At 45.7% G+C, this 15,234-nt stretch overlaps 1 protein-coding gene across 7 annotated transcripts in view; it reads right to left on the bottom strand.

The window, feature by feature from the left end:
- TRIO (trio Rho guanine nucleotide exchange factor) overlaps positions 1-15,234 on the bottom strand; it is a 284,165-nt gene that overhangs the window by 187,414 nt on the left and 81,517 nt on the right. For all 7 annotated transcript variants that reach the window (XM_081206103.1, XM_081206102.1, XM_081206097.1 and 4 more), the window contains exons 2-5: positions 15,019-15,093; positions 6,719-6,833; positions 2,821-3,013; positions 1,159-1,671 (exon numbers count right to left, since the gene is read on the bottom strand). In XM_081206103.1, coding sequence (XP_081062229.1) covers positions 1,159-1,671; positions 2,821-3,013; positions 6,719-6,833; positions 15,019-15,093 — 896 coding nt within the window. The remainder of the gene's footprint in view (positions 1-1,158; positions 1,672-2,820; positions 3,014-6,718; positions 6,834-15,018; positions 15,094-15,234) is intronic.

The raw sequence follows: 15,234 nt of genomic DNA, 5'->3' as shown, positions 1-15,234 counted from the left end.
GGGCCACCAACATGAAACTGCACAACGCCACGCTTAGCTAGGGGCAGATCCTATGTGTGTGTTTTATCTGGAAGTTGAAGCATGCAGAGTTCAAGAGGACTTACTCCCCAAAGTGCGTGACGGCAGTCTGAGAGGCCCAATCCTAAATTAAGCATGGATAGGTCTCAACGAGTATAGTGAGGCTTGAGGCTTCACGCCTATGAAAACTGGAAGCTAGTTTATGCTTGCCAATTGCCCCCCTACCTTTTTTAAAAAAGATAAGCATTCAGAATTCCATTTTAGCATGACTTAAAGGGCCAATTGATGGACCACATCTGGTTCCTGGAGGTTATGGGCTGCAGGCTCTGGGCAACACCACACCGGCTCCATACAGGAGCAGCCAGCTCCTCCTCAAGCCTGAGCGGTCACACAGGCACTAAATCCAAGGCTCCTAAAGGGGAACACGTCCAGCCATACTGGGTGTTCCAACAGCTGTCCATTGCACAGAGCAATCAATGGGTATCTGCATGGTGAGCAGTACAGAGGGGACAGCTCTACCCCGTTTCCTGATGAACCAAAATCCGCCAGTCCCAGGCTTCATTTTTTAAAAACAGAAAGTTTCTAGCATTTGTAGAACCTGAGATGCGAGGCAAAATGTACAGACATCCTCCTTCACATTTCTATTCTGAGAAAGTATCTTTTGACTGCTTTACTTGGCCCCTTCCTTGGAAAAGAATCCTGCGGACCCCCACAGTGCCACTGGGTGCTGACACATAAAGGTACAGGGACCCCTGACCATTAGGTCCAGTTATGGCCGACTCTGGCGTTGTGGCACTCATCTCGCTTTATTGGCCAAGGGAGCCGGCGTACAGGTTCCAGGTCATGTGGCCAGCATGACTAACCTGCATCTGGCGAACCAGAGCAGTGCACAGAAACGCCATGTACCTTCCCACCACAGTGGTACCTATTTATCTACTTGCACTTTGACGTGCTTTCGAACTGCTAGGTTGGCAGGAGCAGGGACCGAGCAACGGGAGCTCTTCCTGTCACGGGGATTCGAACCACCGACCTTCTGATCGGCAAGTCCTAGGCTCTGTGGTTTAACCCACAGCACCACCCGCATCCCATCAACTTAAGAAGTTGACCAAGAAATACCCCCACCCCCTGCCACCATTTTACCTTTTCTGCATCTTGTTCAAAAAGCCTGAGCTGAAAGCATTGGTCCAGTTTCACCTTCCGCACATGCCACATCTGGTGCAGATGCTGCCGCGTCGAGTGCAACCTGTCTAACATGGTGGACACTTTGGGCAAGAGGTTCTGCAGATCCGCGTTTCCAGACCCAGAGTTCTTTTTGGGGAAGGTCTCGCTGCTCTGTATCCTCTGCAGCAACTTCTGCCCTTCCAAGTCCAGGTCCTCAATGGGCGCTTTGATGACCTTCTTCTTCAGCTGCGAGTGCTCTTCGATCATACTCCGAGCCGCCTCCAAGTCCTGAGGCAAGTCCTTTTTGGCCAATATGTCCTGCAGCTCCTCCAGCCTGGAGAGCATGTGTGTGGCATTGCTAATGTAATCCTCAAAGGCAACTCTGATTTCTATCCATTCCTCGTGGTTATATTCCAAGCAGCCGTCAAATTCGGGAGTTAACTGAGAAGGGTCGACAACTTTGGTAAGGCCTTCCAGAGACACCATGTTGGTCTGAAAAGCAGCAACGGTTAAAGGTTAACCACACGACGAGATACATTTAAAGCGCTGGAAATGTACAATTCCATTGAACCAAACTCCAGGGAACTATGGGGGAGCTCTGTTGTGCCCCCAAATCGCAGTGATTAACCATGTAAAGAGATCTGAACCTCTGCCTGTAGGGATCACCTAAGCTTTGGCATGGCTGGGCCACTGAAACTGATGGTCATTATGATGTCACTGAAACTGATGGGCATTATGATGTCATAAGTATGTGTTGGTGCAGAGGGAGTTTTGCTATGTGTCCATAGCAACCTGAGTTCATTGGTTCCTTCCACATATGGGCATCATAGCTGCCAACTTACAGATTTGAAAATAAGGGACTAGCAGCCTCGAAAATAAGGGATCAGCAGCCAAAATAAGGGGTTTTCCAAGCACAAGTATGTTCAGCTTCTTAGCCCCTCCGAGCCAAAGGCAGAAAGCCCAGCCAGCAGCCAAACAAAGCCTCAAGCGGTGGTTCCCACAGTGCAGCAACCTGGCAAAGGGGATGCAGCAAGGAAAGCCACCGTCACCTCTCTGCTGGGAAGCACTGAACAAAGGCGAGTCTCCCGGCAATGCGGCCGATTTGATCGGCACAAGGCATGCAAGCTCCACCCCCCAGTCGTTCTTAGACTCCTTATTGGGTGTGCAATGCAGCCAAGCAACACAGTTGGAGCCTCCCTCCTCCCTGGCCGGCAGGGAGGGAGGGGGAGGAGTTGCTTCCTTTGAAACCCGGGAAATTTAAGGGACATCATCAATAAGGGACAGCAGCGGGACACGGCGCTGGAATAAGGGAGTTTCCCACCAAATAAGGGACCGTTGACAGCTATGATTGGCATCATCGCTGACACAGTCATCGCTGACACAGCCAGCATTCCCAGGGCCACTGAGGAATTATTTCTACTTTGTTTGTTTTGCCATTTGGGGTTCTTTTTCCCACATGCCCTTTTGAGCATCAATGGAGGAGCACAGGAGTTTATGCTCCGTAAGTTTCCTCAGCAACGTTGAAATGGAAGGCTTTAATGTACCAAATGAAAGTTCTACAATATTTCCCAAAACACTGTTCAAATGGCGGGTTTCCCTGCAGCACTTTGGGCACCCAACATTGGTTATTGAGAAGTTTACCTCAAATTCAAACTTGGAGCTGCCGAAGTTAGTCCGCTGTTTCTGCCAAAAGTTGTCTGGCTTGATTATCAGTGCAACATGAATGCAACAGGGAAAGGATTCCTGCAAGATCTTCAAAAGTGGCTTAATAGAGTCCCATTTAGATCCACGCATATCTACAATAACGGTGAAACCTCGTTTACACACTTCTTCACTAGAAAGCAAACAAGACAACAGTTAATAGAGGCAGGAATGGTCCCCAGGCGCCAACCTGGCTGCTCTGCCTGCCAATTCTATTCTCGTTCCCATCCGACAACTCAGTGGGAGCTTCACCTGTAGAAGGGGGACATCTCACCGGAATTTTACACAACCTGGTAGGATTAAGCACTAGTGCATGGCCAACCCTAGATGAATGAACATTTTACACATACTAAATGTACATCACCCAGGCAACCAGATGCCAAGATGTCTCGTGCATCTCCTCAAACATTCAGGCACACACTCTCCTCCCTCTTTCTGCAGAACATCTGAACATCTGCAACAGGTATTCACAGTTGGATGGCCATCTGTCTTGGACGCTTTAGTTTAGATTCCAGCATCACAGGTGGTTGGACTAGATGACCATTGGGGTACCTTCGAACTCTACGATTCTATGACTCTACGACTCCCCAGGCACCTGCCTGGTTTACCTTTATTATTGGAGTGCCCCTGCACTAGCGGATAAAGCACAACATAGGTTTCAGCAAAAACTTAACAGTTCATTTAAAACTCAGCACAGAAGCAACCGTAGCGTCACAGAGCCAGATATCAGTGAGACAATAGTTCTGTTTTGTTACGATGTCCTCTAATTTAAACACTTCCTACATAGTCTAACAAGGACCTATTGACTTCAGAATGTTGATGACACTTAGCCTAGGGAGATTCAGAAAACAAAAAACCAATTGTCTGTTGATGGACTGTCCTAGTTCCTTGAAAACCTATTTATCTCTCCTCTGGGATTGCGAGGGCTGAAAATACACTGCAACGTTTCGTCCCTTAGGCCAGGGTGACAGCACTCATATTCCCCACGCTCCCCAATAAAAATACGCTGGGGTACCACTAAGTGTGTGTGCAGCCAACGAGGTCTTGCTTTCTCGTGCCTTCCTCCCTCTGCATCACCCCTCCATGTTATATTGGTTGGGTGAAGAATTCGGGAGGAAGAGGCATCCATGCAAGCTGTTTGTTTCACAAGACCTTCCACAGACTTTTGCTACTGCTTCAACTCTCTCAGCCATCTGCTAGGGGACCTTGGCTTCGTGGTGGATGTTTCTCCTTTAAAGATCAGTCAGGGCAGAGCTGCAAAGCAACTACTCTATTCAGAACTTAAAAATGGAAAGCGCAATGCCGGTGGTCAACAAAAGAGGTTTAAGGACTCTCTCAAGGCAAATCTAATGTAGCATAAACACTGACAACTGAGAAACACTGGCCTGCGAGCGCTCCAGTTGGAGAACAGCTTTTACCAAAGGTGTCACGGGCTTTGAAGACGCTCAAACTCAGGACGAAAGGGAGAAACGTGCTAAGAGGAAGGCACGCTTGGCAAATCCTCACCTTGATCAACTCCTGCCCAGAAACCTATGTCCCCACTGTGGAAGGACGTGTGGATCCAGAATTGGCCTCCACAGTCACTTATGGACTTACTGTTAAGACTGTGTTCATGGAAGACAATCTTACTCTGCTATGAGGGATCGCCAAAGAAGCAGCAGCAATGTTAATGCTCTACTTTTTAGCTTAAACTTCAGACGTGCACAGGCGGAGGGGTGGGTTGTATCCAGCGCAGGGGTTTCCACACTAGTCTAGCAGGGCTTCCCCCTCTCCCTTTCTTATCCCAGTGCCCTGCTAATCCTGTTCTGAATTCCCCCTCCAGCCCTCAAGAGCAGATTCAGGGGGTGGGGGTGGGGGCAGAGGGGAAGGAGGCAGGGTGGTCTGGTTGTGCAAGTGGACCTCATCCTGTGTATGCAACAATTTGTGGGTTAAACCACAGAGCCTAGGACTTGCTGATTGGAAGGTTGGTGGTTCAAATCCCTGCAATGGGGTGAGCTTCCGTTGCTCGGTCCCTGCTCCTGCCAACCTAGCAGTTCGAAAGCACGTCAAAGTGCAAGTAGATAAATAGGTACCACTCCGGCGGGAAGGTAAACGGCATTTCCGTGCGCTGCTCTGGTTCACCAGAAGCGGCTTAGTCATGCTGGCCACATGACCCGGAAGCTGTACGCCGGCTCCCTCGGCCAATAAAGCGAGAGGAGTGCCGCAACCGCAGAGTCGGTCACGACTGGACCTAATGGTCAGGGATCCCTTTACTTTTACCTTTATCTACTGGATCAGGCCAATGGCCCCTCTAGTCCAGCATCCTATTTTTCAAGGAGCTGGCCTAATCCTATGAATCTTCCTAACCCTGTTTTAAAGCCATCCAGGTTAGCAGCTATCAGCTGCCTCCAAATGAGTGGCTAAGCCCGCTGCCCAAGTTTCCAATGCTGACAAAAACTACTCTCTCATGTTCGTCAGCCATCCCACAATGCTCCCTTCCTTCACGAAGGTGCCTTGCTGACTTGCCCATTGTCCAAACAACCTACTTAAGTGGCAAAAGAAAAAACAAAGAGCTGTGTACTTGACTACTCGAGTCAAATGCTACCAGTGCCTAAATTCAGCCTGGCATTCGGTCCACGCCGAGTCTTTTGGAAAGCTCTGAAGCCCTACAATTCATAACCAGATACAGTAAGGCCAGCTGGCCCTAAGGAGGAAATTTACACTTCACTCAATATTATTCTGACCGACTGAAGGAGAGGCAGCCAGCTCAGATGTGAGCTATTTCTGGGTTGAAGAGCAGTCTTGCAGAGTCATGTTCAGTACCATTTATAAGGTGCAAACTTTACTCTGGAATTAATAGTCGGTTCAACGAAATGTCCTCCCCCTGTGAAACTGGCACTTTTAAAAAAGAAGCAGCAGCAGCTTCGGCCTAGTGTGAACCAGGAAAAACATCTTTTAAGTGCTGCCACTTTGCCAAAGCACCTAAATTGGCCAAAGTCACAAATAACTCTCAACAAGGCTGGTCCTCAAGAAGCTACGGTTCGCAAAAAGCCACTTTCTCCCTTGTTCCTTGGAACACTGGTTTCTTCCTTTGCCAAAAAGCTCATAAATTCGGAATAGCTTATAAATCCACAGAATCAAGTGGTAAAGCTCTTCCCGGACTCTGCCACTTCAGGCAGCAGGTGTGGGTTGCACAGTCCAAGGCTAACACACACACACACACACACACACACACACAGACACACATTCACACCCCCAGGAAAAATTACGTCAAAGAGATGACTAGGGTGAACCCTTTCCCTGACATGCTGTTTTCAATTTGTCTGTAAACGTGGAATAGTGTACATATGTATGCACAGAGACAAGTGCCCCACAACCACAAACCCGCTGCAGGAAGTGGTACAGTCCAGGGATAGGTTTGTTTTAATCATCTGAGTTTATCACCAGTTGCATAAACTGGTCTTGCAACCTGAAAAACGCTAGCAAATGCAGCAATAGTGATTCAGACTTTGGCTTCACGCCACAATTCACTTTGCACTCCTGGTTAGGGGCAATCCTCTTGGAATAATGCATTTGCTGTTGTTGTCGTTGTTAATTGCAGCCCCGATCATTCAGGGCGAGATTGGTGCAGAAAAACAACCTTACTCCAACTTTATGGCGATCTGCTGCTTCTTTGAGAGCATTCTGAATTCTCCAGAGAAGCATGCCTGGTTGCTGAGTTACATCTCCTTAAACAACTGGAAGGTTAGAGGAACATGAACTTGATATGAACCCACACAGGACTCCCTTTTAAACTGTTTTGACACAGCGAAGCAAAGTAGCGCAGCTTCAAATCATAATACAGGGAAGATGCCCTTACCTAGGAATACAAGCTAGGTATGAAATGAGCCTCCTAAGGTCCTCTTGTCGTATTCTATCATGGTTGCTGCGAGCTGGAAATGTTAGAATGGGGCCTCCGCGCTTATCTCTTCCACCTGAAAAAGAAACATATTGAGTGTCAACTGCAGGCTACGGTGCACATTGGCGATAAGAGATTTTGCCCTGGGGAGGGCTGAAATCTGACAGTACGCATTTGAGAAGACAGCACGGGATTCTACACATGTTCACTTCTACAAGCGTGGCTTTGGCTCAATAAAAAGATGTTGCCAATATGTTTTAAGATCTTGCTGAAAACAAAAACACACACACACACCACCAGGGGACAAGCAGTTTACAAAAGGTCTTGTTTTCAGGTCTACAAGACATGCTGGAAGTAAATATTTAATATTTATCTGATCACACTGGCATTCCAGCCTTTGTCCCAGGACTCAAGATCAGCATTCACAGAGCAACCCTTTGTTAATCCCCCAAACAACCCTGAACATTTATTTTGTGCTTTATTTTATTGCATTTGTATCTGGCCTTCCTTCCATCATGGAACCAAAGGCAGCGTAGATGTGATTCTCAGGCAGTGAACCATCCAGACACGGATCAGACTACAATTTGCTTAGTTTTTAGCAAGGTGGTGGCCTCATGTGCCTTCAAACCGTACCCTGGGACCTTGTACCAATAAGCTTGGAAGGTGAAATGGAGATTTGAACCCAGATCTTCCACTCCCAATGCCAACACTATCTATTGCTCACACCTGTGAGCTGCAGGTCAGCACGGAAACTGACCTGCAGTAAAGTTGATTCTTTATTCAAGGAAACAGAATACAAAGAAACCTATTGCAAGCAGATGCCAGAACTGACAATCCAGCCTCCCACTTCCCCCTAAGTTCTCCTCCCTGTCAGGCTGTTTCCCCTGCAGTCTTAAAACTCCTTCGGGGAGGGGGCCCTGAGACCTCTCTGCTCGTCGTTCTGCTACATGCAAAAGTCTCCAAGTTCCCAGAGACAACAGGGAAGCGGAGTGGAGCGGAATACAGTAGGACTGGCAGGCTCTTGTGAATTTATTGCAGCCTCAGCCCCTTCCTCCTCCTCAGCTACCTGTCCTACATCTGCAGTGTTTTCTGCCTCTTCTTCCTCTCTCTCACTCGAGCCTGTTACTTGTTCAGCATCCAGCCATTCTGCCCCCGCTTCCATCCTCTGATCTGTGTTCCCGTATCCCACCGTGTCCTCTTCTGAAGCTTCCCTAGGGTGGCTCCTCCTACACTTCCTCATTGTCCAGCCAGTCCCTGACCACACCCCTCTGTTGCTCCCTCCATCTCTCCCTCCCGTCCCCACTGGCCAGTCTCGACAGCAAGCTAACTGGGAGTCTATAAACCACTTTGCACACTTACACTGATTGATACAATTACTGGTACTCCTAATAACACTCTACAATGCCTCTCATACCACTTGGAAAGGCCGAGAACAGAAAGCTACTCATTGGAGCAACATGACCACTACAAAAACATGCAGACCAGGATTGTTCTTCAAAGCCAGAAAACCAACAACCCTATCCCTACTTCCAAGGACTTTATAGAGAAGGCTGCACAGAGTTCCCAGTTAGTCTTCCATGCAGACACTGGCCAGATCCCGGAAACCTTAGCTTCACAGCAGCAACTATATCATGTGCCTTCTGCATCCATTACTGGGGCTCTTGAAGGCTACAAGAGATAGAAGCTGAGGCATTTGCAAAAGACAGCAAAACACTGAGCTGCAATGAACACATGGCGGAGTCAGCTGCATGCACAGTGTGAGAAACGATACGGAGCCAGCACTGGCTATGACCTCATCAGACGTTCCTTCATCTCCTACCTTGGCCCCCTTTTGAGAAAGGACAAAAAGGACATGTGCCAAACCTGACATGGAAAGTCTGTGGCCACTGCTGTGACTATTTCCTTGACGTCCAGGGGACTATTTGCATTCCTGGTGATGCTGCGTGCTTAACTTAAGATCCAATTATGGGGAAGTAGAGGCATCCATCACTAACATCAGTATTACTATACCACTTAAAACAGAGGTCGGCAAGGTTTACCTCGCCTGGGCTGGTTCACTCCAGCGGAGATCCCTCCCTGGGCCGGATCACGCGCACATGATTTCCGGCGTCCGCGTAGACGCAGTTTTCAGCATCTGCGCATGCCCAATTTTCAGTGCCATGGAAGCAAGTCACTGCGCTGGTTTAGCGCAGCGGGCGGGGACTCACCGAGTGGCTGGCTCGGTTCGGGGGCGGCTCGGGGGCCAGTTAAATGACTCCTGTGGGCCGCTTGTGGCCCATGGGCCTTAGGTTGCCAATCCCTGACTTAAAAGGAATGCCAGAAGACAATTTTTGTTGGACTTACTGCAGTGGAGCAAAGGCACAAAAAGCAATCTCATCAGTTTCAACTCCTCCCATAACTGCGCAACTTTACCTGTTTTTATTATCCCCCCCCCCCCCGGACGATTTTCCAGCTCACTCTAGTTAAATTGGCCAATCAATTACGGAACAACCATGCTATTTGTAGAGATCTGCCATGGAGACTCACCCACTACTTTAGCCTTTCGAAACCAAATGAAGGCCTGGTTATTCAACACAGCAGTTTGTGGACTTTGGTGCCAGTGCTGAGGTTTATTTCAGCTGGTTTCTTTCTTTTTTTTTATAATAATTTTTTATTGCTTTTTTTCCAAGGTCAGAATACATCGTCAGTAACACAACAAAAGCGGTTTTACAGAGAGAAAAAAGAAATTATAGAAGAAAATTCACTTTTTCAAATCAATTTTCATGATCAACCGGACTTCCCCACGTCCTCCATCCCCTGCTTTCTTTACAATAAAAATAAACAGCAAATTAATACCTTATTTCATATGTTTTTGTGTTTTCATTTAGTTATATAGTCTGCAATTTATACTTTTCTAGATCATAACTTGGTTTCCATCATTTACCAATCTCAATACTGAAGCATGTTTTTCCCAAAGGCTTAGCAAATTCTCAACATTCATATAACTTATAGTGTTTTTGTAAATAGTCCTTAAATTTTTTCCAGTCCTCTTCCACTGCCTCTTCTCCCAGATCTCGGATTCTGCCTGTCATTTCGGCTAATTCCATGTAGTCCATCAGCTGCGAATGCCACTCTTCCAGCGTGGGTAACTCCTGTGCCTTCCAATGTTTAGCTATAAGGATTCTTGCTGCTGTAGTTGCATATAAAAAGAAAGTTCTATCTTTCTTTGACACTCTCTGGCCCACAATGCCCAGGAGGAAGGCCTCTGGTTTCTTGTGAAAGGTGTACTTAAACACCTTTTTCAACTCATTATAAATCATTTCCCAAAAAGCCTTCACCCTCGGGCATGTCCACCAGAGGTGAAAGAATGTTCCTTCAGCCTCCTTACATTTCCAACATTTATTGTCAGACAGATGGTATATCTTTGCAAGTTTGACTGGGGTCATGTACCACCTGTATACCATTTTCATAATGTTTTCTTTTAAGGCACTACATGCTGTGAATTTCATACCGGTGGTCCATAACCTTTCCCAGTCTTCAAACATAATGTTGTACCCAATGTCCTGAGCCCATTTTATCATAGCTGATTTAACTGTCTCGTCTTGAGTATTCCATTTAAGCAACAAGTTATACATTCTTGAAAGCAGTTTCGTCTTAGGTTCAAGTAGTTCTGTCTCTAGTTTTGATTTTTCCACCTGGAAACCAATTTTTTTATCCTTTTTAAACACCTCTAGAATTTGGGCATAATGGAACCAGTCTCGCACCTTTCCCTTCAATTTTTCAAAGCTCTGCAACCTCCAAGTATCACCATCTCTTTCTATTAACTCACAGTATTTTGCCCAGCCACTCCCCATATTTCAGCTGGTTTCTTAACCACCTGCCTTGCTTTTTAGTACCTATATCCAGAACTGCTTTCATTTGTAACCTGCTCAGGAGTTGTATTTGCAATGAAAAGCTCATAATAAATGTTTTAAATTAAACAAACATATCTATACAGTTACACAGCCTTTTTAAAAAGGGGGGGAGGTATTTTTCTTCTTTATTTTAACGCTATTGCAAAATTATAATCTCCAGGAATGTGGGCTTGGCAGGGGCAGAAAAGGAATGTGCAACAGTTAATGAACCCAAACCCAATAAGATATTGATCTCTCTCCAGCACTAATCTTTGACAGTCATCTCTGATTAGGATTCACACATTTCTGGAGTACAGTAAACCAAGAAAAAATGGTGTCACCCAGTTTTACACACAGGGCAACAACAGCTCTGCCCTGAAACACAACAGCAAGAACCCACTGGGGTCTCCAGGGGTCATGTAGAAGCCCAGATTAGATGGGTGCTCAGTTATTCCAGCTTTACTGCCAAAACTAAAGATATTCTAACACAGGAGAGAGACATTGTCAATAGATACCAACACTTACCGGGGTTAAAGCATTGTTGGACTCATATATTATGAGGCACTACCAGGATAACAAAGCGAAACTTTAAACTTCCAAAGTCTAACTACCCATCTGCTCCATGTTGCTCCGTTGCTGGCTTAGCAGAGAAAGACTTACACCTAGGGCGAGTTGAGCTTAGTCAACTCTCCCGGATGAGAAAACACAGTCTTGTTTAACCAAGAACAATGAACGAGAGAACCACAGAACTGCAGCCAAGAAACAAAAAGAGAAAAATGGTTCTAGCTCCATATACTTTCACCGGCTGACATAAAAAGCAGGTAGGCTGCCTCTTACGCAGCTACAGAAGATCCCTAGCAAAAGGCAGGCATTTTGATTAAGAAATCGAGGCCCATCTTGGTGAAAGATGTAACATGGAATCTAGGGCGCATATCTTCTGCTAACCATAGACCAAACTACCCCGACTAATGCCTAGGCTGTACAGTCGTACCTTGGATCCTGAACGCCTTGGGAGTCTAACATTTTGGCTTCCGACTGTCGCAAACCCAGAAGTGAGTGTTCTGGTTTGCAAACGTTCTTTGAAACCCGAACGTCCAACCAGGTCCTGCAGCCAATCGGAAGTCACACCTTGGTTTCCGAATGTTTTAGAAGTCGAACGGACTTCGGGAACGGATTCCATTCGACTTCTGAGGTACAACTCTCTCTCTCTCTCTCTCTCTCTCTCTCTCTCTCTCTCTCTCTGTGTGTGTGTGTGTGTGTGTGTGTAGGTTGATTTGAGAGCTCAGCTTGATTTGGGAATAGTTCCCTGCTATAAGACTGACTGATTGACTGACTGACTTATTTATAGAGAAATTTCTATCTCACACTTCGAGGGCCCATACAAGTCTAGGCTTGTCCTAACCAACACACAAGCAGTGTCTGGAGTAAAACAAAGGTCAACAAAAATGGCTGTTCTACACCACCTTGACTTTTAGAAACCGAGAAAGACGGAACCATATTCCTAACACTCAAAATGTCTACAAATCGGATACCCCACTGCCAGCCCCAAACTTGGCTGAGGGGTACAGAGCTAACTTTGACCATGTAGCACTCTGAAGGTTCTGAATTCCCCCCAAGTACAGTTATGGGGTTGGGAGGGAGTGTGCATCTTGACTTACGGCGTCAAGGGCTTTTCTGGGCTCCTGCGCAACCGTCAGAAATCTTCTCTATTGTTTCACCTCCACTAAAAGGCGGTAACTCGTGTCGGGGCCATTGCTCACGGTGGCAGAACATGCAACACGTGACCCTTACTAACCTTAGGCACCATGAGCTAAGTGTCAAGCAGAAATAAAGCACTTATTTCCATAAAAAGAGCTGCGAAGAAAGGGAGGAAACCAAGACTCAATGAATACTACATGAAATATTATCAGTCCCCTTTCCTGAGCTATCGTTCAGTTTCTGCTTCTTCATATTTGTTCTATTTATCATGGATTTCTAGGACTCCTCTTGTCTCAGGCCTTTGGCTATTAACACAATCTATGTCCTTTTAAATTGTGTGTGTGGCAGGGTGTTACTGGTTTTGTTACTTTGTTGTGCATTATTGAGTTTTTATATTGTAAACCACCCTGCCATTCTCAGATGAAGGGCAGTAATAATAATAATAATAATAATAATAATAATAATAATAATAATAATAATAATAATATACAACCGAAGGCTTGCCCAGACTGAAACAAACTTCTCTACCCTTTCATATGTCATAGTCCAACATTTTTCAGTTTTTAGGGGAAAGGGGGGGTTCCCTATTTTTTTTGCACACCCCCCCTTCAAAAAAGGAGCTTCATGTCTCTAATCAGAATAATTATCCTCATAACTCAGATTTGGAATTTTCCTCAGGCTACTTATGGCTAAGATGAGATTCAAATCAGAGATTTCCGAGTTTGAAAAGCATTATACAGAGCTAAATGTTTTCCTATGAGCACAATAACACAACTATATAAGCAGCATTCGCATTTATTTTTTGTTGGGATGCGTCAAAAGGGAGGGTGCTGTTTTGAGCCCAGCGAGTGGGTTTTTCAAGCAAATCTGGGCCGCGGCGATAGGACAGAGTTAAAACCCTTTTTTTGCATTCTGCAATTTCACACCGCTAAACCAAACAGAGCTGGGAGGCAGAACACATCCTTTTAAGTAGTCAGTTGCTTAGGGATTGTGGGCGAAAAGACTGCTCCACGATAATCCCAACAGCTTTTAAAGTGTTTAAACTTGAAAGAATGTCACAGACGTAGTCTATTTAACAGCCGCAAACCATTAAAGCACATTGCGTGCTGCTCTCTGGAAAGCTACCTAGCGACGTATGGGGCCGTAGAAAGCTCATTTCAATGTTTAGGGTCCAATTCTTTCACCAACTGGCTTTCAGTTCCCGATCTTCCAGAGATTTAGAAACTAGCGGGTTTCGAAATGCCGTAACAGCTTCAGGCACACGTGGGTGGCGCTGTGGTCTAAACCACTGAACCTTGCTGATCAGAAGGGTCGGCGGTTCGAATCCCCGCAAAAGGGTGAGCTCCCGTTGCTCTGTCCCAGCTCCTGCCAACCTAGCAGTTCGAAAGCATGCCAGTGCAAGTAGATAAATAGGTACCGATCCAGCAGGAAGGTAAACGGCTTTTCCGTGCACTCTGGTTTCCATCACGATGTCCCGTTGTACCAGAAGCAGTTTAGTCCTGCTGGCCACATGACCCAGAAAGCTCTCTGTGGACAAACGCCAGCTCCCTCAGCCTGAAAGCGAGATGAGCGCCGCAACCCCATAGTCATGCTTTGACTGGACTTAACCGTCCAGGGGTCCTTAACCTTTCGTTTTTTTTAACCAGTAAGGCAAACCCATCAGAAACTGTTTAGGATGTCTCACCTGGCTCTTGGATTAATAAGCCCAAGACAGCAAATGAATACAGAGACTGTCCTATTAACCTCTCTTAAAAAGAGAACATTCAGAGCAATAAAGAACAGTTTATTACATTTACACGCCACTTTTCCTCTAAGGAGCTCAAGATGGTGTTTCCCCAAAGGGTTAGGCTGAGATACCCAGACTAGCCCTGGGTCACCCAGTGGTTGAGTGGGGAGTCGAACCCTGGTCTCCCAGGTTCCAGTCTAAAACTCTAATGGCTACCCCAAATGGCCATCCTCAGAGGTAGCACGATGGAGTATATATATCAGGAGAAACAAAAAATATATACCCTATTTTACGTTAAAATTCCTGGGCAATTTTATGCAGAAGTGATCCACTCTTATATGAGTATTTGGAATGCACCCCCTACCTCAAAACAAAGAAACACAAATAATATTTGTTAGATAAGTAAATTTGAAAACAGGACAACACTTCTAAAGATATGAAGTTGTTTGAACTGATTATACAGTGGAACTTCGTTTTTTGAACATTTCAGAAGTCAAACAATTCGGAAAAATGAATGCCGAAAACCCGGGGGTAATTGCTTCCAATTTCGAACGCGCCTCGGAAGTCGAATGACTTCTGAGGCGCGTTTCTCCATTTTTTCAATGGATTCTGCCGACCGCCCATTGATCCTTGGGTTTTTGAATGGATTACATTTTGAATAGATTATGTTTGAAAACTGAGGTTCCGATGTATACAAATTAAACACTTCTGTTATTTACATGGAAAGGAGAAAGACTTGAGAAAAACCTGGTTAAGTTTTTCTTCAAAGCATCTTATATTTTATTTTGCCGCCAACACCTCATTCATGTCCTAGACTGCAAGCCCAAAACACGCTCCCATGCAGGTAAATTCAACTGACCCAACTGAGCCTGACTGCTGAGTAAAAATGGACAACATTGTGTTGCTGGTGAGCACTGAATAAATATCCATGAAATACAGATTGTACAGAAAATGCATCTCCTTACCTGACAGGTATGCAACTTTCTCCTTCAAGATTGGCAGGACTTCCATAGCTTTCATTTCATCATTTTTACGAAATCCTGAAGAAATAAATAAAATGGAGGTTACTTGGCTTTAAGATCAATATGCGTTTCCCAGAAGAGAACTGAGCTATACATATTCAACAAAGACAAAAGTTTCTGGGACTATAGCATTTCATGGTATAGCTTTTTATGGATTGT

This window comes from Podarcis bocagei (assembly GCF_964188305.1).
Source record: "Podarcis bocagei genome assembly, chromosome: 8".
Taxonomy (NCBI): domain Eukaryota; kingdom Metazoa; phylum Chordata; class Lepidosauria; order Squamata; family Lacertidae; genus Podarcis; species Podarcis bocagei.
Note: the sequence above shows the minus strand (reverse complement) of the source record. Positions and strands in the feature narration are given on the sequence as shown.